Source organism: Artibeus jamaicensis, unplaced genomic scaffold (genome assembly GCF_021234435.1).
Source record: "Artibeus jamaicensis isolate MK-2021 breed Jamaican fruit bat unplaced genomic scaffold, CSHL_Jam_final contig_391, whole genome shotgun sequence".
Classification (NCBI taxonomy): domain Eukaryota; kingdom Metazoa; phylum Chordata; class Mammalia; order Chiroptera; family Phyllostomidae; genus Artibeus; species Artibeus jamaicensis.
This window is the reverse complement of record NW_026521814.1, coordinates 7,145,564-7,171,104: the sequence shown is the minus strand read 5'-3', so window position 1 is coordinate 7,171,104 and position 25,541 is coordinate 7,145,564. Positions and strand designations below refer to the sequence as shown.

General features: G+C 38.3%; 1 protein-coding gene across 2 annotated transcripts in view; it reads right to left on the bottom strand.

Annotated features, from left to right (window-relative positions):
• Window positions 1-25,541, bottom strand: part of CERS6 (ceramide synthase 6) — a 297,599-nt gene that overhangs the window by 186,744 nt on the left and 85,314 nt on the right. For both annotated transcript variants that reach the window (XM_037140703.2, XM_037140704.2), the window contains exons 2-3: window positions 16,623-16,728; window positions 20-150 (exon numbers count right to left, since the gene is read on the bottom strand). In XM_037140703.2, coding sequence (XP_036996598.2) covers window positions 20-150; window positions 16,623-16,728 — 237 coding nt within the window. The remainder of the gene's footprint in view (window positions 1-19; window positions 151-16,622; window positions 16,729-25,541) is intronic.

Here is a 25,541-nt window from a genome sequence, read left to right as displayed (position 1 = left end):
AAAAACCACAGCAACTTACATGCTCTCACAGAACCTCTTCAGTGTGCTTGGCTTCTCCTGGTTGCGTCTTTGTCTAAACCAGCGTTGAATGCTGCGAACATCCCAGTCCAGCTGTTTAGACAGACCCTCCAGTCTCTTCTCATCAGGATGCTATGAAACAAGGTACCAGGAAAATCATTTTCATCTTTACCATAAACAGATATGCCCTTGAGATTTTCTTCTCCTATATTTACTATCTGTACTGAGATTTCCACATTTACCATTGAGGATGTAGGCTTTCCATTAGCCACATGAAAGTAAATAACCAGTTAGGCAAGAAAAGTTATTTATTGTGAAACAACAGTGAAAAATATGAATCTTGTTCTAATGCTTGCACTTCTTATCAGCAACAGCGATCCAATGGAACAGCCAAATGACTGAGTCAGCTCCATTAGCCTTCAAGGAAGGAGTTTCAAAACAAAGTTTATCTACAAAGTTTTCTGCAACACGGAGGTAAAGGCCACCTTAACTGAATTTGCACAGACATCATTTCCATATTTTACTTTCTCAGGGAGAAAAAAAACACTATATCTAATTATCACATATCAGTATAACAAAAAGCTTGAAATAACCCCAAAATACATCAGCTTAGCCTAAGGTACCAATTCCACTACAAAATATATTTTCTCTTTCTTCTTTTTCTCTCTCCACTCTCCCTCTGTTCTTCATACTTTCCTCTTCTATTCCTTTTCCTGGTCATTGCTTGTGACCAGATCCCCATCAAACCTTTTACAAGGACTCTGCACTACTTGAAGACATAAACTTGGCAAAGTGGAAAGAGGCACAATGTATGCTTGCCATGTGATGATAATTGTCCCATGGCTCACAAATTTCTGTAACATTAGGAGACGACAGACACAGGTTTGATTTCTCGGTCTAGGGAGCTACCCACCTTAGCCGTGGTTTTCTCACCTATTTAAAATAAAGGTTATTACCCACCTAGATGGGATGGTGGTGAGGACTAAATGTTTAAAATGCATGTAAAATTCAGCAAATGTTAGTTCCCCCCTGTCTTCAATATCTTAAAGGACACTCTGCCAAAAAATTATGTGAAGGTGAACTGTCACAAAACACAACTAAACCAAGTCAGTTCTATTCTTTACCTATTCTACCTTTGCTTTTATATTAAGGAGATGTTAATGATGAGAGAAAATAGCCCAAAATGGGGAAGGCAGGCTGACCAGCTTTCAGCTTTCAAGTTTATAGAGGTAGAATGTTCACATGACACCTTTTAAAGCATCTCAATCAATTCAAGGTGTCAGACCCAGAGGAAACATAGCCAACGTCCTTCATGTTATGCCTAGGGTCATAAAATGTGCTGAGCTTGTGTCTGCAAAAGTTATTTGCCAACTTTCAGTAAGGCATGTACTTTGAGGTGTTTTTATTAGTCACAACACCATATACATTCTCCTTCCATGTCTCTCAATGGGAGAGAAAATTTACAGTGTACAGTATACCTTGGACATACCAGTTTCCTAGAGGAATTCATTTTTCATTTCAATTTATTTTCTAAGTATATTGACCAGATAAAAGATTCACATGGTTCACAAATTGAAAATTATCCAACATTGCCTCTCACTAATTTGTTCCTACTCTCTCAGTTCCTACTTTCTCCTTCTTACCAGGTAACCAGTTATTAAATCAGATTCTTTCTAGAGTTATTTCATGCTACTGTAAGCAGATCTGAATATGTGTTCTTATAACCCCCCATGTCACATAAATGGTTGCATACCACAAACATCATTCTTGAACTCTGGGTTTTTCACTTTACAGTGTGTCTTGGAATATTCCCATCATCAAACTGTAAAGAATGACCTCCTTTTGTAAAACTATAATAATATGCCATAATTTACTTATCCACTCCCCTATGAATGGACATTGAGTTAGCTTCCAGACTTCTGCTAGTATAAACAATGCTGCAATAAATAACCATGCCATGGGTCATTTTATACAGGCCATTTTATACATGGATATCAATTCCTGGAAGTTAACATTGCAGATCAAAGGGTCTGTGAAGTTTCAATATAGTTAGATATTAAAAGATCATCCTTATTAATAATTTCAGCAACTAACACTCTTACACAAGCAAGAGTGTTCATTTCCCAAAGTCTGATCAACAGAGTATATTATCACACTTCAATTTCATTCACCTAATATATAAAAGTAGTATCTCTGTATAATTTTAAATTTGATTCCTCTTATGAGAAACACATTTTATATGTTTTAAAAAGCATCCGTATTTCATTTTTATAAAGTCTTTTCAATCTACTGTCCATTTTCTTTTTGATCTATAGGTATTTTCTTATTGATGTGTAGGGTTTCTTCAATTATTCTTTAATTTCTTCAGTTAAACCTTTTATGTACCACCAGCTGCATACTTTGTACCAATGTGCCATCTGTGTTTTATAATTAACTTATGGTGTTTTTTTGTTTTTTTCTTGGAGAAGTTTTTTTAAAAAAAACATATTTGGTAACTTCCGGCCAAGATGATGGTATAGGTAGATATACTTTACCTCCTTGCACAAGCAAAAGAAGGACAACAACAAATTTAAAACAATAAATAACCAGAACAGCCAGAAAATCAAGCTGTATGGAAGTCCCACAACCAAGGAGTTAAAAAAGAAACATTAATCCAGACAGATAGGAGGGGCAGAGATGGGCAGCCAAGGCAGAGAGGACTCCTGGCAAGGTGGCAGGTGGAAGACTGAGGAGGGGGAGGTGGCCCCACATTTGCATGCAGAGAAACTGGGAGGAACAATTGGGGGGAGAAACAACTGTGCAACCCAGGGTTTAGTGCAGAGAAATAAAGCCTCAAAATCTCTGACTGTAAAAACCAGCAGAGATTACAGCTGCAGAAGAAACTCCCAGCCTCACAGGAGAGTTTATTGGAGAGACCCACAGGGTCCTAATGTACACAAACCCCACCTACCTGGGAATGAGTGCCAGAAGGGCCCAATTTACTTGTAGGTAGTAGAAAAAGTGACTGAAAGGCAAAGAGCTGAACAAGTGGCATTGTTCCCTCTCATACCCCTCCCCCACAGATAGCACCAAACGCAGTGATGTGGGTGGTCTGCCCTAGCTAATACCTAAGGCTCTGCCACTTACTACATAACAGGAGTGTCAAGATAAGGAAATATGACCCAAATGAAAGAACAGATCAAAGCTCCAAAAATAGAACTAAGCAATGAAGAGATAGCCAACCTATCAGAAACAGAGTTCAAAACACTGGTCATCAGGGTGCTCACAGAAATGGTTGAGTATGGTCACAAAATACAGAAAGAAGTGAAGGGGATGCAAAGTGAAATAAAGAAAAATGTACAGGGAATGAACAGAAACAGGAAGGAAACTCTGACTCAAGTCAATGATTTGGAACAAAATAAAGAAATAAACATTCAACCAGAACAGAATGAAGAAACAAGAATTCAAAAAAATGAGGAGAGGCTTAGGAACCTCCAGAACAACTTTAAATGTTCCAACATCCGAATCATAGGGGTGCTAGAAGGAGAAGAGGAAGAGCAAAAAAATTAAAAACTTACTTGAAAAAATAATGAAGGAGAACTTCCCCAATATGGCAAAGGAAATAGACTTCCAGGAAGTTCAGGAAGCTTTCATTTAGAATGGAAGGGCAGATAAAGTTCTTCCCAGACACGATCAAGTTAAAGGAGCTCATCATCACCAAGCTCAGAGAGTCCCAAAGAAGTTGGAACCAAGGAGGCACACACCAAGGTACATCATAATTACATTAGCCAAGATTAAAGATAAGGAGAGAGCCCTGGCCGGTGTGGCTCAGTGGATTGAGTGCCAGCCTGTGAACCAAAGGGTCATCTGTTTGATTTCAATCAGGGCACATGCCTGGGTTGCAGGCCAGGTCCCTTGGAGGGGGTGTGCAAAAGGCAACCATACATGATGTTTCCCTCTCTCTCTCTCTCTCTCTCCCTACCTTCCCCTCTGTCTAAAAATAAATAAATAAAACCTTAAAAACATGACAGAATCTTAAAAGTAGTAAGAGAAAAAGAGAGAGTTACCTACAAAGGAGTTCCCATAAGACTGTCAGCTGATTTCTTAAAAGAAAGCGTATAGGCAGGAAGGGGCTGGAGAGAAGTATTCAAAGTCATGAAAAGCAAGGACTTATAGCCAAGATTACTCTATCCAGCAAAGCTATCATTTAGAATGGAAAGGCAGATAAAGCGCTTCCCAGATAAGGTCAAGTTAAAGGAGCTCATCATCACCAAGCCCTTATTGTAATGAAATATAAAAGAGACTTATCTAAGAAAAAGAAGATGATAAAAAATGTCGACAGTAAAATGACCACAAACTCAACACTATCAACAACTGAACCTAAGAAAAAACCAACACACACATACACAAAAACAACCAACTAAGCAAACAACTAGAATAGGAACAGAATCACAGAAATGGAGATTGCTTGGAGGGTTATCAGCAAGGAGGGGAAGGTAGAAGAATGGGGGAAAAGGTACAAGAAATAACAAGCATAAATGGTAGGTACAAAATTGTCAGGGGGAGGTTAAGAATAATGTAGGAAATGGAGAAGCCAAAGAACTTATATTTATGACTCATGGACATGAACTAAGGTCGGGGAATGCTGGCGGGAAGGGGGTTGCAGGGTGGAGGCCAATAAAGAGAAGAAAAACATGGAATAACTACAAAGCATAATCTATAAAATATATTAAATAAATAAGTAAATAAATAAGAGGGGTGTTAAGAAATTCTAGGCCATCCTTTACCTTCCATGCCACAACTAATATATCTTAAACATCCTTTCAGGCATGTTTCTTTTTCTTTTTTTTTTTTTTGAGAATAAACACATTTATTATATGAAAAAAAAAACATTTGAATTTGTTGATTGTTTCTGTCATAGCTTCTGAATATGAGGTCATAATTAGAAAAGACTTCCCTATTTCAAATGTTCAAGACATTCTCCCACATTTACAATTTTGACTCCAATGCATTTATGATTTTGCTTTTTGCATTCAATCTTTTTTCCCCCACCCTACTCCATGCATTCAATCTTTAGTGCATTTGGAATGCATGCAGTATGCAGAGGGAGATATAAATCTAACTTTGTTTCCAAATGGCTACCCAGATAGCCCAGTACCATTGTTCATCTTTTTTTCCCATGAGAAGCTGGATCTATTCTTCCATTGTTCTATTATGTTTGTGCAGGTACATGCAGTGAGGTTACTCACAAATCCTTGTTTATTTTTCTATACGAACTTCAGAATTGCCTTGCCTAGTTTCAGTTTTAGTATATATGCTGCTGAAGTGAACACTAGCTTGCCAGTTTCAAAATATAAACAAATGATCAAACAAGAAAATCTGTTGGTATTTTTAATGATATTATATATCAAGTTCTTAATTTAACATAGAGCGAACTGACATCTTTATTCAATTTGTTTTTTGTGTCCTTTGTGTGTGTGTGTGTGTCCTTTAATAGTGTTTGAAATTTCCTCACATACCTTACATATCTTTGTTACATTTCTTCCTGGGAATGTTGTATTTTTTGGTTTCTATTGTACATAAGGAATTTTCTTATATTTTCTAATGCTTATTGTCTGCATGTATATATGGCTACTAACTTTATGTTAACATGTCATATTGTTCATCATTAATTTTCCTGGTATGTAGTCATATAATAGCCTATTACTAGAATGTTAGCTCTAAAAACAAAAAGGATTTTTAGTATATTTTTTCACCACTATGTAGAATACAGTAGGGAATCAATGCTTCTTGAATGAATGAATAAATCTTCTCATAGACATAGCTTTATCTGCTTCTTTCTAATTTTTATGCCTTTATTTTCTTTCTTTTGTCTATTTGCTAATACAGTATGAAACTTAGCACAATGTAAAAGAGTGGTTATAAACATCCCTGTCTGTTCCAGACTTCAGTGGGAATGTCTGTCTGTTTTTCATTAAGTGAGAGGCCGGATCTGGGCCTGAAACACAAATTTATTTATCATTAAGATCAATTCAGAAAGATCATAGAGAGCAGGCTGGCAGCTCTGGGGGAGGGGACAGTTAGGGGACAGAGGAATCAAGCAAGAAAGAAACAGGGCTCATGGACACGGACAACAGTGTGGGGACTGCAGGGGAGAAGGGGTGGGTAGAGGTGGAAGCGGGTGTAAGGAGGTTAAATGGTAATGAAAAACAATACAATAAAAATAATTTTAAAAAATAATGACAAATACATTTGTATATCAGGCCCATGTCTGGCCTTTTGCTTAATGAGAAAACTGCCAACATTATGGATAATCATTTTCTGCTGACTTTGTACACCAAAGAATGCTACTAGAGGTTGTTTCTTTTCTTTCTGTCTTTTTTTTTCATTATGTGGTACTTTTCCAGAAAGGTCTTAATACTTCTTTTTTGAATTGTGACCAAGTGTTATCATTGAGACAACGATTTCACACCAGGGGACTGGTGGCTATTCTTAATTTCCAAAGGAGGCTTTAAAAAAAGATATCTTTTTACTGTCCTTCTTTTATTTATTTCTTTTTTAAAATTATATTTTATTGATTATGCTATTGCAGTTGTCCTGATTGTTCTCCTTTGCCTCTCCTCCACCCAGTACGCTATACTCCCTCGGGCAGTCCCCCCACCATTGCTCATGTCCATGGGTCATGTGCATATGTTCTTTGGCTACTCCATTTCCTACACTGTACTCTACATCCCCATGACTATTACGTAACTACCTATTTGTACTTTTAAATCCCCTCACCTCTTCACCCATTCCCCCAAAATCCCCTTCCATTAGGCAAACATCAAAACATTCTTCATATCCATGATTCTGTCTCTGTTCTTGTCTGCTTAGTTTGTTTTTTAGATTCAATTGTTAATAGATATGTATTTTTGCCATTTTATTGTTCATAGTTTTGATCATCTTTTTCTTAAATAAGTCCCTTTAACATTTCATGTAATAATGGTTTGGTGATAATGAAGTCCTTTAGTTTTTTCTTGTCTGGGAAGCTCTTCATCTGCCCTTAGATTCTAAATTACATCTTTGCTGGGTAGAGTAATCTTGGCTGTAGGTCTGCTTTTCATGACTTGGAGTATTCCTTGCCAATCCCTTCCAGCCTCCAAGGTTTCTTTTGAGAAATTCATTGACAATCAGTCTTATGGAAACTCCGCTGTAGGTAACTAACTTCTTTTCTCTTGCTGCTTTTAAGATTCTCTCTTTTTCTTTAACCTTTGGCATTTTAATTATGATGTGTTTTGGAATGGGCCTCTTTGCATCCATCTTGTTTGGGACTCTCTGCACTTCCTGGACTTGCATGACTATGCCCTTCACCAAATTAGGGAAGTTTCCTTTTATTATTCTTTCAAATAGATTTCCAATTTCATGCTCTTTCCATTCTCCTTCTGGCACCTGTATGATGCAAATGTTAGACCTCTTGAAGTTGTCCCAGAAGCTGCTTTACTATCCTCATTTTTTTTTAATTCTTTCTCCTTCTTCTTGCTCTGATTGGTTGTTTTTTGCTTCCTTATGTTCCATATCATTGATTTGATTCTCATTTTCATCCATTTTACTGTAGTTTCTCTGTAAATTGTTCTTTATTTCAATTAGTGTATCCTTCTTTTCTACTGGATCTTTTTTATGCTGCTGAGGTCCTCACTAAATTCCTTGAGCATCCTTCTAACCAGTGTGCTGAACTCTGTATCTGGTAGATTGCTTATCTCGTTTCATTTAGCTTTCTCTGGAGTTTTAATCTGTTTTTTCATCTGGGCATTTTTCTTTGTCTCCTCATTTTGGCAGCCTCCCTGTGTTTATTGCTATGTATTAGGTATGGCTGCTTTGATTCTGTGCCTTGTAGTATGGCCTAATACAGTAGGTATCTTGTAGAATTCAGTGGTACAGCCTCCCCTATCACCCAAGCTGGGTTCTTGAGATTCTCCCTTTGGTGGGCTGAGTACACCTTCCTCTTCTAGTTGAGCCTTTGTTGCTGTTGGCAGATCAATGAAAGGGATTTACCAGGCCAGTCAGCTGCAAGGACTGGCTGTGACCACTGACCACCAACCTCTGCCCTCCATGGGTGATCAGTTGTGCAGGGGCTATAGTGGTCTGTAGTGGTCCACTGGGTGCACTGGCCCTGGAGTTTCCTGGGCATTGCAGGACAAGATCAGCCCCCACCTGTGTTTTGCCTGGGACCACCCTGCCTGAGCTATAAGGGAATCTGAGATGGCTGCTATTTACACTGGGCTTAAGAGATTCCCAGGCAAAGCCAAGCTGTGAATCTAGGCTGGTGGCTGGTCATGTTGGGCCTGGGGTTCACTGAGGCCATCTATTCCTTGTTTGAGAAGAGTTAGGAAGTTGTGCAGCATAATCAAGACCAGCCATATGGAAAAACATCTTGGGTGGGCCCATAAGTTGGATGGGGCAAGTCTCTGGGCATCTCTAAGGCAGGCCAAACAATGTTAGCCAGGTTGATGGAGTCTCAAATATGTTACCAGCTTGTCAGCTCTTTAGCTCTGTTGGTGGAGGGTTTAGAAAAGGGACAATGGCCACTGCTCACCTTGATGCCAGACACTTCAGTTTCTCCTTGCATGGCACTGGTGCCTTTCAAGCTGCTATCCCACTGCTGGAGCTCAGAGGGAGTGAGTCTGAGTAGAAGAGTCTGTGTGTGGGTTCTTTAAGAGGAACTGCTGCGGCTCCATCAGTTTCTTCCACTGACTCAGTCTCTGCTAGTTTTTGTAGCCAGAAGTTGTGGGGACTTATCTTTCTGGCACTGGAACCCTAGACTAGAGGGACTGGTGTGAGGCTAGGACTCTTTGCTCCCAAGATATCCCTGCTGAATTTTTATCCACCACATGTGGGTGTGGGACCAGCCTGTTTTGCATCTGCATCCTTCCTACCAGTCTGGCCGGGTGAGGTTTCTTTAATTCCGTAGTTGTCAGACTTCCATTCAAGTCAGTTTCTCACAGTTCTGAGTGATGACTGTTCAATACTCTAGTTATAACTTTGATGTGACTGTGCAAGGAGGCAACCCATGTCTGCCTATGCTGCCATCTGACCAGAAGTTCCCCTTCTTCCTTTTCAAATTGTGTAATCACCAAATCGTAATGTAATTTGAAACTATGATTATTTTTCCAAAAAAAAACCCTTTTAAACCACTGGACACACGAATTCTTTTGTTGATGGTTATCTATAGTGATAGCCTTATCCCAGCCAGACGTGCTGAAAATCTACCAGTGAGGCAGATACAATATGTATCCTGTGTATACATTTATAAAATTTCTAGTAGGAGTTCTATATTTCTTTGGTTTTCTTCAGCTTCTATTTTACAAAACGCAGAGTATTTTTCTATGTTACTTTTTAAAATTTAAGCTTTATTATATATTTTTTGCATTACCATTTAGTCCCCTTATACACCGCTCCCCTCAGCATTTTGAGTTACTTTTTAGTTAATTATGTGATATAGTTCTAGCCACTTCTGTAATGAGGCAAATATTAATAAAGTTTTTACATGATATCTATGAAAGAGTTCACTTCATAGAGCAAATACTTGAGCAAATGTACCCAAAAGAGAAAGCAAATGAAAAGGAGATTATTTATAGAATAAACTCCAAACCTAAATTCATTATTTTAGTAAAGTGCCAGCTGTTTTTGCTATATTTATTAAAACTTATAACAGTGTGATTTTTTAAAGGGTGTTAGTTGAAACTGAAATCATTTCATGCCACATGGATTTCTGTAATTTATGTGTTGAGGTACCACATATTCAGGGTGCCAGATGACAAATACCGTTAATATGTGCAATAGGAACTACTGGTTTGAATGTGTAAATGGATGCTCTTTCTGAGTACTGGCAACAGCCAGCAAAACTACTGCTGATTCTCCAAAGACTGTCAGGATTTCTCTATCCTCAATGACATGGGAAAGAAAACTGAGTATTTGTCCAGTGACTGAGTTTTCTATAGGAATTTCATTAAAGATTGTTGAATTTTGTTGTCCCCCTTCAAAAACAAAATGTATTCATCAGGTAAAGGAAACAACCTCTCTCTAGTTAGATAATTTTATTTGAGTCAGAATTATGTTAGATTTCAAGATCCATGGAGATGACTGTGCACATTTTCTCCTTAGATTACCATAATTAATATGATAAATTATATAAATAGATTTTTAATCCTCACCCAAGGATATGTTCATTGATTTTAGAGAGATACGAAGGGCGAGAGAGAAAGAGAAACATTGATGTGAGAGAAAAACTTCAATCGGTTGCCTCCCGTACACTCCCCAACTGGGGATGAAACTCGGACGAGGTATGTACCTTGACTGGGATCGAACCCACAAAGTTTTGATGTATGGGATGATGCTCCAGCCAACTGAGCCACCTGACCAGCTAACTAGATTTTTAATACTGAATTAAAAAAAGAAAAGGAAGGTCTTGCATTCTAGAATAAATCCTATTTGATGATGATAAATAATTCTTTTAATGTGCTGTTAAGTTCTGTCTGCTAATTTTTATTTTGGATTTTTTTTTACCAATGTTAATAAGTATAGTGGTCTATAGTCTTATTTTTGGTGAAATCTTTTTCAGACTTTGGTATTAATGTTTTATTGTTACATGAAAGAATTTGGATGGTTTTCTTAATATTGTATGCTTTGGTATAGCTTAAAATAGCATTGGAATTTTCCGCTCTTTAAAAATGTGTCAGATTTTTCTTCTGAGAGCATCTAAGCCTGGTACTATTTTGCAGTTTAGCTCTTTGACTTATACACACACACACAAACCATGTTAATTGCAGTTGGTAAACTGTATTTTTCTAAAATAATTTCCATTTTAGCCAAGTTTTATTTTTAATTGCCATGTTAATAAAATACATCTTTTTAAAATTTTCCTCCATGTCTGTGATTGTTAATTATATGTTAATTATTATATTGTAAATTTGTTTTTTTACCCTCAGCTGAGGATTTTTTTAAAGTTTAGAGAGAGAGGCAGGGTGAGAGAGGGTGTGGAGAGAGAAACATCGATGTGAGAGAGAAACAGGGACCGGGTGCCTCCCGCACGTGCCCCCACTGGGGACGGAACCTGCAGCCCAGCTACGTGCCCTGACCAGAGATCAGACCCACAGACTTTTGGTGGAGAGAATGACACTCCAAGCACCTGAGCCACCCAGGCAGGGCTTTTTGGTTTTTTTCTTTGTGTGACTTTCTGTAAAAAATTAAACAGATAAGGTACTTTTGGATTAATTTTCCATTCTGAAGCTTTGCTAAGTAAATCTCTGCATTTATCTGTTAATCCTTTTGCTTCTGTCATTTACTTTACGGTTCTTTTTCTAATGTTTAAGTAAGTGGTTAACTCTATTTTTATATATTCATGAGTTTCCACCTGAGCACTGCTTTGGCATAATACGTGTGTGTGAGGAGTGCTTTCATCAACACTATTTTCTAAATATTCTGAAATATTATTACTTAAAAATGAGAGAGCAAAAAGCTTGCTACTCTCCAATTTCTAGTATTATTAAATTGTGTCTATTTGAAAAATTTATTACAGTTTTATACATAATAAAAGGTAAAATTTCTTAGATATTTAACAGACTCTTGAAAAAAAGTGTAGTCCATTTTAAAAGAGAGGGTTTCAAATTTACCTCTTATATCTTCCTCATTAACTATATCTTATCAGAGTTTCTATATTCTGTTTTATATTTTATTCACTTGATCTCTCATAAGCCAAAGGTAAATTAAAATTTCTAGCTATTAAATTGTTTCTTTTTTCATTTTTTTGTGAGTATATGGATATACTGATATTCAATACATGTATATTTATAACTATTTTATCTTCATTTTGAACTGTATTCTCTAGCAATAAAAAGCTAACTCTTCATTTCATTGAATTCTTCCTGGCCTTAATTCCACTTTTATATAAACATAGAAGCCCTCCTTTCTATTATTTACATCTGCCTACATGCCTTTACTCATACTCTTATTTTCACTATTTGTAATTACTTTATCTTAAGTCATCTAAGTTCTGTGACCCAAACCTGAATTATTTTTATTAGATGAGTCAAACCATTTACATGTATTGATGTAATTGATAAGTTTGTTTATAGTTCTTTCAATTATGGCATGCTTTCTGTTTTGATAGTTACATTTTTAAAATGTTAACAAACCAGATATGGTTTGCTTTTATTATTTCCCTTCCTATTTGTGGGTAATATTGTTTTAATGATTATCCATCTGATCATTATACATCTGATCTATTTGTTTTCAGTTAATAATAACTCCATATGAGCAATATTTAAAACTAGTATATTTCCTCTCCTCCCCCACCCACATTACTCAATAATTTCATCTCTCTTAGAGTTTATTGTTAAATACGCTTGTACTTCTATGAGTTTATTTGGCTGCTTGAACCGACGTGCGTTGACTCCCAGCTACTGAGACTGGGCCACCAGAGAGTTTATTCTGCCTCCCACCTTCTCTCCCCTTCCCCTCTCAATTACGGTTGTTTCATTTCTACATTGTGAGAGCACGTAAGGCTTACATCCTTTCCTGCCTGTTCTGTTGTCCCAATCCTCAAATTTCCTGCCTCTCTAAAGTTTAAATGTATTCTAAAGTAACATTTCCCATCATCTATTGATCAGCTGCAATTAATGATAATAGTTTCTCCAAAAAGGACTCATGGAAACAATGCCCCCCAATTTTTACATGTTCAAATCTGTCTTTAGCTTTCACACAGTTTAAACAATTAACCTGAATTTAAAATTCTTAGTTCACATTTTCCTGGAAAATATTTAAAATGCTGTTCTGTTGAATATTACTATAGAGAGGATTAAAGTCATGCTGATATTTTTCCCTAAAGTAATGTGATTTTTTTTTTGTTTGGCTGATCAAATAATCATTCTTTTATTTTTCAAGTCTAATAATTTTAACAATGTAAGTCTTGGTGTTAATGTTCTTGGGTCAATTTTTAAGACATTTTCATTAACATATTAAAATAATTCTTATTTTAGGATAATTTTCTTGAATTATATATTTCAATACTTATTATACTTTGATTTTTCTTTAGGGATTTCAATTATGCAGATGTGGTATCTGCTTGGTCTATATATCTAATTATTTTTAGCTGTTTTTACTTTATTTAAATCAGTTTTATTATTTCTATCTCCTATGTTTCTTGTTTCTTGTTGAGTTTTCCACAGTGTCTAGCATTTCCTGTGTTCCTCCAATTTTACTTCATTTCTGTTATAGTTTTTGTACTTATTTTGAAACTACAATCACACTGCATCTCTTTCTTGGACCAACCATTTTTTTTTGCTTTAGGTGCAGTATTTCTTTTTTGTGGTCTCCCTTCAAACAGTTACTGGCTTATCTTTTGCAATTTATGGTAAAATATTTGATCACAATTTTCATGTGCCCTGAGGCCTCATTTTTCTAGTAACAATTTTTGTTCCTTAGTGCTGCTCCACATTCTTCTTCTTGTCTTTGGGGCTGTGTGCATTCCTTCTTCATTCCTCCTTCATTCCTTCTTTATTCCTTCATTCCTCCTTCATTCCTTCATTCCTTCTTCATTACTCATCGCTGAGAGATTGGATTTTCTTGACTAGCTCTTGGAAGCGTGAGGAGCAGAGAGAATGCTGTACCAGTTTAGCTGCTACCAACGTAAACTAACCCCTGAAAAAGTGCCATCCACGTGGCTTTCTGTGCACTTCTTCCACCTCTCTGAATTGAAGGGAGTCCACATGACATCTGGCAGCCCTGCTCCCCAGTTCCTGTGCCTAGTGGTGCAAACACTGTGGATGGAGCTTTGTCTTACCTTCAAGAGCTGCATTTTCTGCTGGCTTTCCTGAAATCTACCCCCACTGGGCCCTCCATCCACACTTCATGCTTTTCACTTCCTGCTACTTGGCATCTGCTCAACCCCAGCTGCTGTTTCTTAGCTTTTATGTGTATTTTGAAATCTAAAGATATGTTATCTTCTAGTTTGCCAAAAATAAAGGTTGGGAGATCTTCCTTTGTGCATGTGTATTTTTAGCATTGTGCTTTTTAATTGTACTTTATAGGACTTTTTTCCTTTTTAAATATATCCATGAAAATAAATGAAGAATACTGACTTATAGAGGCATTTTTATGCCAGAAATACCTAGGTTAATTTTAGTAATCATAAACAGTACTAAAAAGGGAAAAGGGAAGGAAAAAGGAAAAATGAGGATAGGAATAAGGGATGAGAGAGAATAAACTATAGGAAGTTAAATAAAACAGAATAACATACCAAAAGTGGAGTGTGATATGATTTTTTTGCATCATTCAACCTGGTTTCATAGCTGACAGATAGTCTACCCTCAATGGCTCAAAAAACTGATTTGATTATAAAAGTGTGGCTGCTGGATATGGCAGGAGGATCCCAAAAGTAACACAGACACACACATGCACGCAGGGGCAAAGCAGATTTACAGCTGTGAGTAAACGAAACACACAGTTTATTCTTATGTTATGATTTATTTATTAATCACTGTATTATTTATTTATATTACTTATTTTATTATTTTTTTATTTTGTATTGTTATTATTTTGTAATGAAGGCGGTAATTTGAACACTTACAAGATTGTACCTAAGTTCACTATGCCCCTGCGACATTCTTTTAAGTTAATAAAGCTATTTTGCTAGTCATTACCTGCATATATTTTTCCACGTGAACAACTGAAAACCTGCTTTTGCCCACCCCTTGACCTGGGACCATGGTCAAGGGCAGGATGCTAAATAATCACTCAAACACACATACATGCATTCCAACTCTCCAAGTTCTACTACTTCTACTGCAGACAACCTACTACTTTCACATAACACAAATAACACTGGAGAACTACAAAGAGTTCAAGGACAGACAGTTACAGCTTTTGCTGCATTTATATTTAAAACATGAGGCTTCTGCTTTGATCGTGTAAAAACTTCCAAAAGAATCACCTTGAAAGCTAAGAGAATATGATCTTAAAATGAACTACAAATAAGTATGCTCCAGAGAAGTTAACCTGGCTACAAAATCCTTTTATTGCTTTACAGAGGGACTTTCTCCAGTAACCATAATGAACCCAAGGCAAGGGGAATAAAATGGCCACTGTAGGATTTCTAAACTGAAGCAGACCATTGGGGTAGAAAACTCAATTTACTATACATTTACAGCAGTTTGCAAGGAAAATAAAAATATGCTGTAATCACCTTAAGAAGTGAACCGGATAATTTCCTACACAACTGCAATTTTAGGGGTGTAAATGTGTTTTACTGCAGTAAATTGATATGGTAAGTGAAAATGCAAGTTTTTTTCTCAATATTTTTCTTCCTTTAAAAACCTGGTTATAAAATATGTGCCCCTTCAGGTTATAATCTGGCAATCTAAAACTACCAAAGAGCTTTTCCTAAAATTCCATTCATTCTTTTCTTTTTCCTAGCAGAAATGTAAAAAAAAAAAAACATCTGGTGCTTTTTCTTTTCCAGTAAAAAATATCATATTTAAAAGCATAGAGGGGAAAACCCTAAAGGATCTTGGCAGAAACAAAGACCATAAAATAAACAATAATGTTCAAATATTTGAATTAATAGTATTAAGACAAGAGACAAATAATACAAATGGTAAGCAACGCCGATACCAAAAAAAGACTAAAATTTGCTTAACAGTGTCACATCATATCTTAAAAGCCTGAGCAATTCTCCCAGGAAAATGGAAGAGGGAACCATGTGCTACGCAAACACACAAATGAACCATTTACTCTACAAATACACGATACTTCCCACAGTGCTTCTCACAGAATGATATACACTTCTATTTTTCTATGTTCTGTCCACGCAAGAGTATGATAACAGAGATGGATAAGGGTAAGAATAAGATACTTGGATGCTGTGATTTGCTTTAGTTTTTCATGGCTTTTGACTGAGGGTTCCTAAATTCAGTCAGAAATTTCTCCTCCCCTCTTTGTTATTAGGGCAGTATGGCGGGGCAGCCTCTCCCTATCTCTTCCCCCTCCCCTGCTTTCCTCTTCCCATGCCTAGATTAGACTTCAACTCTCCCCCGAGTGACAGTCTCTTCTCCTATTTTCTCCACAGTGAATCTATAACTTTTAACTCTCCACACCCTTGTTCTTCTTTCCTTCGTGTTGCAACTTTTTTTGCCTTCAAATATTCCTTTTGGTTCACACTCGCCTAAGTACCACAACCGCTAGAATATGAACAATGCTATAAGCAAATGCACACTTTTATCGCATATACATTAATCACACCCCTCAGCTCCACTCAGTGGCCTCTACAGTGTCCCACCTGACCCTTAGACATACTGTTTCATGTCACATGAGATTAAAAGAGGCACAGGGTTAGACTAATCACTAATTTACACTGTTCCCACAAACACGCTTCTCTGAATTTGAGAGTTATCAAACAGGTCTCAAACGTGCCCACATTTATCCAGCTCCTACCCACGTTGGCCTAGTCGCGGTGCCTGCGCCCTCCAAGGGCACACTCTGCAGGATGGGATACCCAAAAGTTAGTCCCCACACCCAGGCGAGAAGGCATTGAACGAGTTCAGATTGCCAACTGTGGTCACGGCAAGCCACACCCCAGATAAGGAGAATCATACCTTCGTAATCGCAGTGAAGACCTTCTCCAGAATGGCATTTGGCTGGGCAATCTGTGGTCCGTTGACTTGAATGTTGAGGGCTATCGCACATGGTTTAGCTACAAACCTAAAAAAAAAAGTCCTAAGTTATTCTTTGCATAGCTGTCCTTAATGTCACCTATTACACATTACTCAATTTGTCCCCCAAATGCCATTCTATTAGATGGACATCACCAACACTTGTGCTGGTAACTGCACAACTAAATTAAGTTTTTCTCTCCATCAGTCCCACAGCAGGAGCAGGAAAATAAACCTCTTAAAACAGTTGCACCTCTTGACCCTCAAGTTCTAATGAGACTGAACAGATAGACTATTCAATGACAAACATCAGCGTGTGAGATATATCAGCAAAACAAATCGTGACTTCTGGAATGGTATAATTTGCAGCTTTCTCACTGACACCTGCGTAGCACTAGTCACTGTTATACTTTTCCTATGACACAGTGTTTACTAAGCATGTGATTACACATGCAGAGGGCGTGCTTTTGATCACCCCAGTCATAAAATAGATGATCTTTGTTTCTGTAATCAAAGAGTTCTACATTCAGTTCCAATTCTTTATGGCTTCTTAATATTTTCTGCTTCATGGTTATCTGCATCTTTCTCAGAAGAAGTAATGAAGGGGGTCAAACAGCATGATGTCCCAGACAAGCTGGAAAGTCTGAAATGATGACAAGCACCAGCAGCAGGCAACTATGGCAAGAACGGGAAGCCTCATCAGCTTCACGTTTGCTGTGTAAGGTATGAAAGAAGTACAGGCAGAGGGCACGGGCCCCAAAGGCATGGTGACATGTGTCTAAAGCCTTTTTTAAAAAGAAACGGTATTGACTGCCCTGACGGGTGTGGCTCGGGTGGGTGTTGCTCCACAAAACAGAAGCTCGCCACTTTGACTCCCAGTCAGCACACGCGCCTGGACTGCGGGCTCAGCCCCTAGTCAGGGTGTGTACAAAAGGCACCCAATGGACGTTTCTTTCCCTCTCTTTCTCCTTCCCTCCCCATCTCTCAAAAATAAATGAGTAAAATCTTTTAAAATAATGAAAAGAAAAAGCATTTACAAATTGAAGAGATGTTTTGTACTAAATGTTCAAGAAATAAAGCTCTGTTATTGCTCCTTTTTAGTAGTCGCATTTAACACATTCTACTAATACAAAATCATATAATGTAATGTAATATGAAAGTATCAGTAAGGTGAATTTAATGTTGGCCAACAGCAACGAGGGATGAATGTGTAAAACAGGTCACGAGCAAATCTTAAACGAAGCGTTTTGTAACGATCATTGATGAGGTTATAGAACAATAAACAAAGCAGAAATTTAAAAGAGTCAAGAAGTTCACTCCACAGAATCTCTTCAAAAGCCACTTCCTCAGCTTTGCTGTCATTTTCCAGCAGTTTACCAAAGCATTCAGGAAGGATCTTCTAGTATCTCCTACACAACACCACGTTTTATACCTCTCTCCTATCTCACTTTGAAGCTTCAACCTACTTTGTAAAAACCCTTCTCCAGATTCTGAGAACCAATGCTGTAGCATTGTGAGGGCGGCATATCCCTTGATCACCAAACATTACGTTTTGATAGTCAAAGTTACCAAATACAAGCCATGCTCAGTGACCAGATTTTTAAGCAATGTCCAAGGCTAGGTGAGCACCGTCTCTGCTACTACCTGGCTGTGGCAACCTCCTGGCAGAAATTACTCAGTCTGAGCCTCAATATCCTCGTATGTAAAAAATTATAATAATTACGTATGTATATAAATGGCATGTGTATACAAACACATGTGCTGAAACACAATGTTAAACATTTAACATATGTTAAAACATAATGTCACAGAGTCTCTCTCTGAAACTCACTGACGGGAGCCATGTGCGTGTTTTCGTTTTGCGGCATTTCCACTCCGGGGCCTTTCTGGGCCACAGAGCCCAGTCACTCAGCCCCCGCTATGCTGTGCCAAGCCGCATGTAGCCAAGAGATTCTAAAGCACCAAGCAAAAAAGAAGAGACCAGGAAACAAGACAGGCAACTGAAACAGACAGGGGTCTCATGCACAGTAACCACTGGTCTGTTTGCCCTCGCAGCTGGGCTGTCCTTGCATCGCTATTAATGGCACTGCCTTTACTGCCAAAAGCATCCCTGTTTGATATACTGCCACGATAATTTTTTAAAGTGTTCTCATTGGGACCATAAACTGTAATAATGACCATCACGGGCCGAGTGTGGTTGAGTCCACACCTATAATGCCTTTAGGGATCTTGTTTATCTGTGACCGGCCTTCTCTGAGGACCCAAAACTTTCTAACTCCCCTCTCCATCCTCCTGGCCCTCCAGAGTGCTGTGCCCATCCTTAGCACACAGCACAGGTAGTATGAACATGTGTTCCCCTCATCCCTGTGGGTGTGGCCTCTCTGAAGGCAGGAATGGCCTCAGCGACAGTCCACATCTACGGAGCCTAGCAAACAGACTCGTTCAATCCTCCCTCGGCGGGATGAGGCAGGATTGCCATGACTCCCACTTCACAGAGAGGGTCAGAGAGAGCCACAGCCTCTGCCTCCAGGAGCAGGGAAGCAGAGGATGGCATACTTCTTTCCCACGAAGGGCCATGTTATCATCAACTCCCCATCTTGACTTACTGGCCAGCTGGGTCCCAAAATCTGAGAATTGGTGGGGATGAGTAGGGTATGATGCATGACAAAATTAACAGAATTTAACTCAATTTAAAGATTGAAGCTTTTTATCGAATGGCTTATGGTGGGGATGCACAATGAATTAAACCACATGAACCCTTTGAAGTTATTATGTTATAGAATAGTTTTATATGCATGCCTGGCATACGGTGGGCCCTCAACAAATATCTGATGGATGAATGAATGCATGAATCAGGTAATTCAGTGGTAGGTATCCTTACTATCTCTCCTATAGAGGCTGTGCATTTTAACTCCCTTGAATACCCACATCTACTCAGGGTCCTCATTTGGGACTAGAAGCCCTTCCTGAAATTCCCACTGTCCCTGCAAAGTCAAAGCTGCCCCAGCAGCAAGCACTTGTGTGGGCTCCACCAACATTTCACGAGGCATTTTCCTTTCAATGGATCCAGCAGAGACAGTCCAACACTTAATTTCCAAAATTTAAAAAACTTTCCCAGGTAGGGAGAAAACATTAATTTCAAATCTCCTATGAGAGGAAAGACATAATTTTTATCTTCCTAATAGTATGCCTGTTTGAAAATACAGAAATTTTATGTGTGTTTACTCTCCAAAGAATTTGTGAATCACTGCTAACATTTTTCTTGTCGGAGAGCATATAAGACACCAAGTAAAAGCCATGGCATAACTACCTAGTGCCATGGTCCATTAGAGAAAAGCTGGGTTTTTCCTTTCACTCAACACTGGGCTCTGACAGAAGTAAGTGTTAAAGAGCCGACTTCCCTGTGGAAGTCTCTTAAAAGAGACAGAGAAATGGATGGGGGGGGAGTGCCTACAAAATAGCAGTTATAAGGAAATGTGTCTTTTCAAGCTTTGAAGATTAGTTCTACCTGGAAACGTTCAGCTAATTACTTTTTTTTTAATCAAAAGCAGCAACACCCCCTTCAAAAGATCAAATAGGTATAAAGTTCTTTCACGTAGTATAACATGCTATTCGAAAGTAAAAACAAAAATAAGGATGCAAGCTTTGAAAAATACTAGTCTCAAGTTAAAAGGAGAGAACACCAAAAATACTCTTACTTTTTAATTCTATTTAACAACATGCATTTCTATTTTTTAAAACGAATTGGATATCTCTGTAGTAGAGGTACTGTGGGCTATGGTGTGGCTAAAGGTATTCAGACAACACAGAGTTATTCTTGCAGTCAAACACATTTACAACAATGTGGAAAGGAGATTAACAAAAATAACATTAACTACGTATATGTCAGTTCGAACTACTCAATACTATGAAATCATCTTCAGTGGGAAGCTTGGCCAGACTTAGGCCTTTCTAACTCTAGCATTTCCTCCACTTTTCAAAATAATTGGAAGGCTGTGGTGGTAGATACACAAATGTATGCATGATAAAATTGTATAGAATTAAATCATACACACAAGTACAAGGAAAACTGGAGATCAATGTTAGTATTCTGGTTGTGATAGTATACTACAGTTTTACAAAATGTTTCCATTGGAGAAAAATGGGTAAAGGGTGAATGAGCTCTAGTATATTATTCCTTACAATTGCATGAGTCTAAAATGATCTCAATAAAGATTTCAATTAAAAATAATTGGAAGGGACATTCTGCTTTTGATATGGAGGAATGTGCTCCTAATACATTGATTTTTTTTGTCTTTAAAAACTTTATATAACACACCAACCCTCCAAAACAAAACAAAACTACCTGAGGGCCTTGAGACTGAGTTAAAGCAAGTTGACTTTGGAGTTGAGTCAAAAGTTGGAGCTGGAAACCAGCAGACGGCAAGCTCCCTGTCTTTCTATTTATTTATACATTTATTCTGCAGCTTTACTGAGATCAGACAATCAGAGCAGCAGATTTAACTTTGATAGGAAAACACACTCTCTGACAGGGGAAGCAGAGAAGGTACCCGGGGAAATCAGAGTGACTAGAGAACAATGCAAGGGAAAAACCGAGACACTGACCCCTAATTCTGTGTGGAAAGTAAGATTGTTCAGCTGACCTCTGAGTCATGAATGCACAAGGTCAACTGAAGGCAGCATGAGCTAAGGTTTAAGGAAGGGGCCAAGACAGAAGCCCCTGCCCGTGGGAGGCATGACAGGCTACAGTCTGCATCTAAGCAAACGGCTTATTAACACAAAACATAAACACTTCTTAGAGCAGTGTAAAAAAAAAATCCGGAATTTCCACAACATAACTTTCACAATGTCCAGCATACAATCTAAAATGTTGATGAAGAGGGAGGAACGTACTACCCAATTTTAGGGGAAAAAAACATGCAAAGGCACTCAGTGAACTGAAAGATAGGTCAATATAAACTATGCAATCTGGAAAAAAAAGAAAGAAAAAGTAGAAAAAAATAAACAGACCAAGAGTGTGGCAGACTCTGTCCAGCAGAGTCCACCTGTCGTGGTTGACAAGAGAATAAATGCACAGGTGACAACAATCCTGTGTGGAAAAGGGAACAGGCACGGCTACTCTCTTAAGGGGAGAGTGCCTATGGTGCCTCGGCCACTCCCTCAAGAGGGGAGCGCCCTGACCCTTGCCCAGACAGGCTTTTATTGTTTTCCTGGGGTCTTACATCAGAGAAAAATTTATTATCTATCACATAGAATATTATTGTCTACATTCTGGGTACAATCAAGGAAATAAAAATAACATGCAGAGGGGGATGGCGATGAGCTGATTAGCTCTGTCCTTGGGAGAGCTCACACAGGCTTTGGAAATTACTTTGAAGATAAACAATACACATTTGTTGCTTTAGACCAGGGTGAGGGAGTTTTAGCAACAGCAAGTTATAACAATCTGTAAGCACTTTCTAGGCTTGATTCCCACGGCTCAATGACAGTGAAATGACATCTTCAAGATGCTAGAAACAAATAAACAAAAAAACTATCACCCCAAAACTCTACATCCAGAAAATTTTTCCTTCAAAGAATGAAGGTGAAAGGAAAACTAAGCGAATTTGTTTGCCACCAGACTCACACTTCAAGAAAACGAAAGGAAGTTCTTTGGGCTGAAAGGAACCAAAACCAAACAGAATTTAAATCTTTGGGAATGAGTAGAGGACATAAGAAACGACAAATATATTGGTAAATCCAAAAGTGCTTGGAAGGTCTTTGAAAGAAATCACAACCTATTAATAACTGATGAAATAGTTACCTCCAGTTATGAGTAGTAACATGTGCCTCACCCCAGAATATACTGGAAAGAAACCAAAGTATGGACGGGTGCACATTCAAGAAAGCAGCAACAGGGAGAAGTGATTGAATCAGCTCAGTGCTTGACTATACGAGCACTTCCATAGACTCCAAGATGCAGTGACCCATCACGGAGTGGCTGTGGCTTTGGTCGCATAACTGTTAAAAATTTTAAACTTATGAAAACAGTATAGATTGGATTTTGAAAGCTAATATATGGCAGCATGTTTAGATATACATGTATGCATGTGCCCAAGTGAGTAGGCGTGTTTGTACGACTGTGTGTTCTACAGTCTTATCTAAGATAAAACTGTTTCAAAAACACACGTAGGTAGTGGAAAGAAACCCAGGATGGAGACAGGAAACCTGATATTTTCTAACAGTTACTATGTGTCAAGTGCTTTGCTGAATAAACTTTTTTTTAAAGCCCAATAACAACTCTTTGAAGTAAATGTAAGTCCCATTTTACAAAAATATAAACTTAATTTCAAAGAAGTTAAGGAATCTGCCCAAGGTTTTAAAGTTTAAAGTAAAAAGCTTGGACAAGACCCAGTCAATCCTAACACAATCTATTCATACAAGCAATATTTTCCCTCTTCCTAAAATAGTAAAAGATATGTTGATTAAAGAGGTATTGTTAAAATATTTGTGATATGGTCATATACTTTCACTCAGTATTCCTACTTTTATGAATTAAATAATTTTGGGACTGTATCAATGTAACTACTCTTTAACTGTTAGAGTTGAAATTACATTTGGCCCTTTGAAGGCAACTGCGAGGCTGCTGTGGCCCCCAGTGAAAATCAGTTTGATGCCCCTGATCTAAGGAAATCTGTCCAACAAAGGGAAAAGCCATGAAAGTAAAGATTTTCATGCACCATTATTCCTAATGGAAAAATTGGTAAATAATTTAATGGTCCTCTGACAGGTAAGTCATGGAGCACCTGTGCTACATCAGCCCTGCTCTTAGTGTTCGAGACACAGCAGAGAACAAAACCCCTGCTTCTGTGGAGCTGGTGTTCTGGCAGTAGGGGGATAAAAGGTGAAGAGGTGTTAGCTGAAGGGTGTTATACTAAGTCAAATAAGTCAAACAGAGAAGAACAAATACCATGTAATGTGACTTACGTGTGGAATTTATAAAAGCAAAATAAATGAACAAACAAAACAGAAACAGACTCACAGATACAGAGAACAGACTGATGGTTGTCAGAGGGGAGGAGGATGGGACGCTTGGTGCAAAAGCTAAAGGGACTGAGAAATACAAACTGGTAGTTACAAAACAGTCATGGGGATGCAAAGTACAGCATAGGGAATATAGTCAATAATATCGTAATCACTGTGTGTGGTGCCAAGTGGGTACCAGAATTTGGGGGAAGCATGCCATGCTGTACACCTGAAACTAATATTATGACAATTGAAATTGAAAAAACACTTTTAATTAAAAATAAAATAAAATAGCACATGTTATGCTCAACAGTGAAAAGTGCTATAGAAAAAAACTTAAGCCTGCTAAGAAGGATGGACTTGCGGTTGCTAATATTTAATAGACTTGTCAGAGAAGGCCCCTGAGAGTGTGAGAAGACTCCTGAAAAGGAAGTAAGAAAACAACTAGAAAGAAAAGTGGGGAAAAGGACATTCTGGAAAAAAACAGCAGCCAAGGGCAAAGGCTCTGAGGAAGGAGCGTGACCGGGACGTGGAAGGCACATCCAGAAGGCCAGTGCGGCAGCTGCAGAGCTAGTAAGAGCGGGAGGAGAATGGCGGGGTCAGAGAGGGCAGGTGGCCACATCAACTGCTTTGTGGGCTATCTGAAGGGCTTCAGTTTTAATCCTGAGTGAGGCAGGAAGCCACTGCAGGACATCAAGACGGTTACCTAAACGACCGATTTCCATTTTAACAGAATCACTGGCTCTTCTGCTGGGAACAGGCTGAAGGGCCGCAAGGATGGGAGCAGGGAGGCCGAGGGGGAGGTCACTCCAGGCATCCAGCCAGCAGAGGACAGCAGCTCCCTGGGAGCTGTGGCAAAAGAGGGGGTGAGAAGTGACCGATCCTCACAGGTTTTTGGCCAGAGCACATGAAAGGACAGAGTTAGGTTGGAAGGTGGTAACTGTGAAGTTTGATTATTAGGCCATTAGGCTTCTAAGTGGAGATGTCAAGTAGGCAACTGGATATAGTAATTTTGGATTTCAGGAGAGGTTTGGATGAGATATTCAGATTTGGGGTCATCAACATACAGATGGCACACAAACCCGTAAGACTGATCAGGTCACCTGGGCAGTGCATGTAAAATAAATGAGAGAGGAGATTCAAGAAATAAACCCCAGGGTGACTCCCATGTTTAATGTTTAAATAAACTAGAGTACAAAAACTCACATGAAATATTATATAGCTCATAAAAAGGATACTTACTTAAACCACAGGGAGGGGCAAAAATAGATTTACAGTTGTTCGGATGGAAGATATTACATTAATAAATATTACATTAATAAAAAAATAAACTGTTTGCATACTCATAACTGTAAACCTATTTTTTCCCAGCCCTTTGTATGTGAACCATGAACTGGATAATGGCATTTTGTAAGGTATGCTACATAGAAGAAAAGGATAACTTCATGACAAAGCATGACACAGGAGAAAATCTGAAAAGTGACAGTCAATATGTTTTATCAGGGGGATTTAGCATTGTACTTCCTCTGTGTTCTCTGTACTGTCGAGAAACAATAAAACCCAGGTGTTGTTCATAAAAGTATAATGAACCTACCAGTGAAAGAGAATTATAAACTGGGCCAATTTGTACATAGCCCATGCTCTCCAAGAGCTCAAGAAATACTTAACCTTCATATTCTACTGAGCCTTCATTTTTGTGACTTCAGTGGATTTGAAAAGTGGTGCACGGTATAGAATGTGTAACAGAAACCAAGCACCAGGCACGCCCTTGAGCAAAGATAACACTGGAGCATTTTTCTGCTCCCTCCCAGTTCACACAGTCTACCACGCTTTTATACATTACTATATTTTAATGAA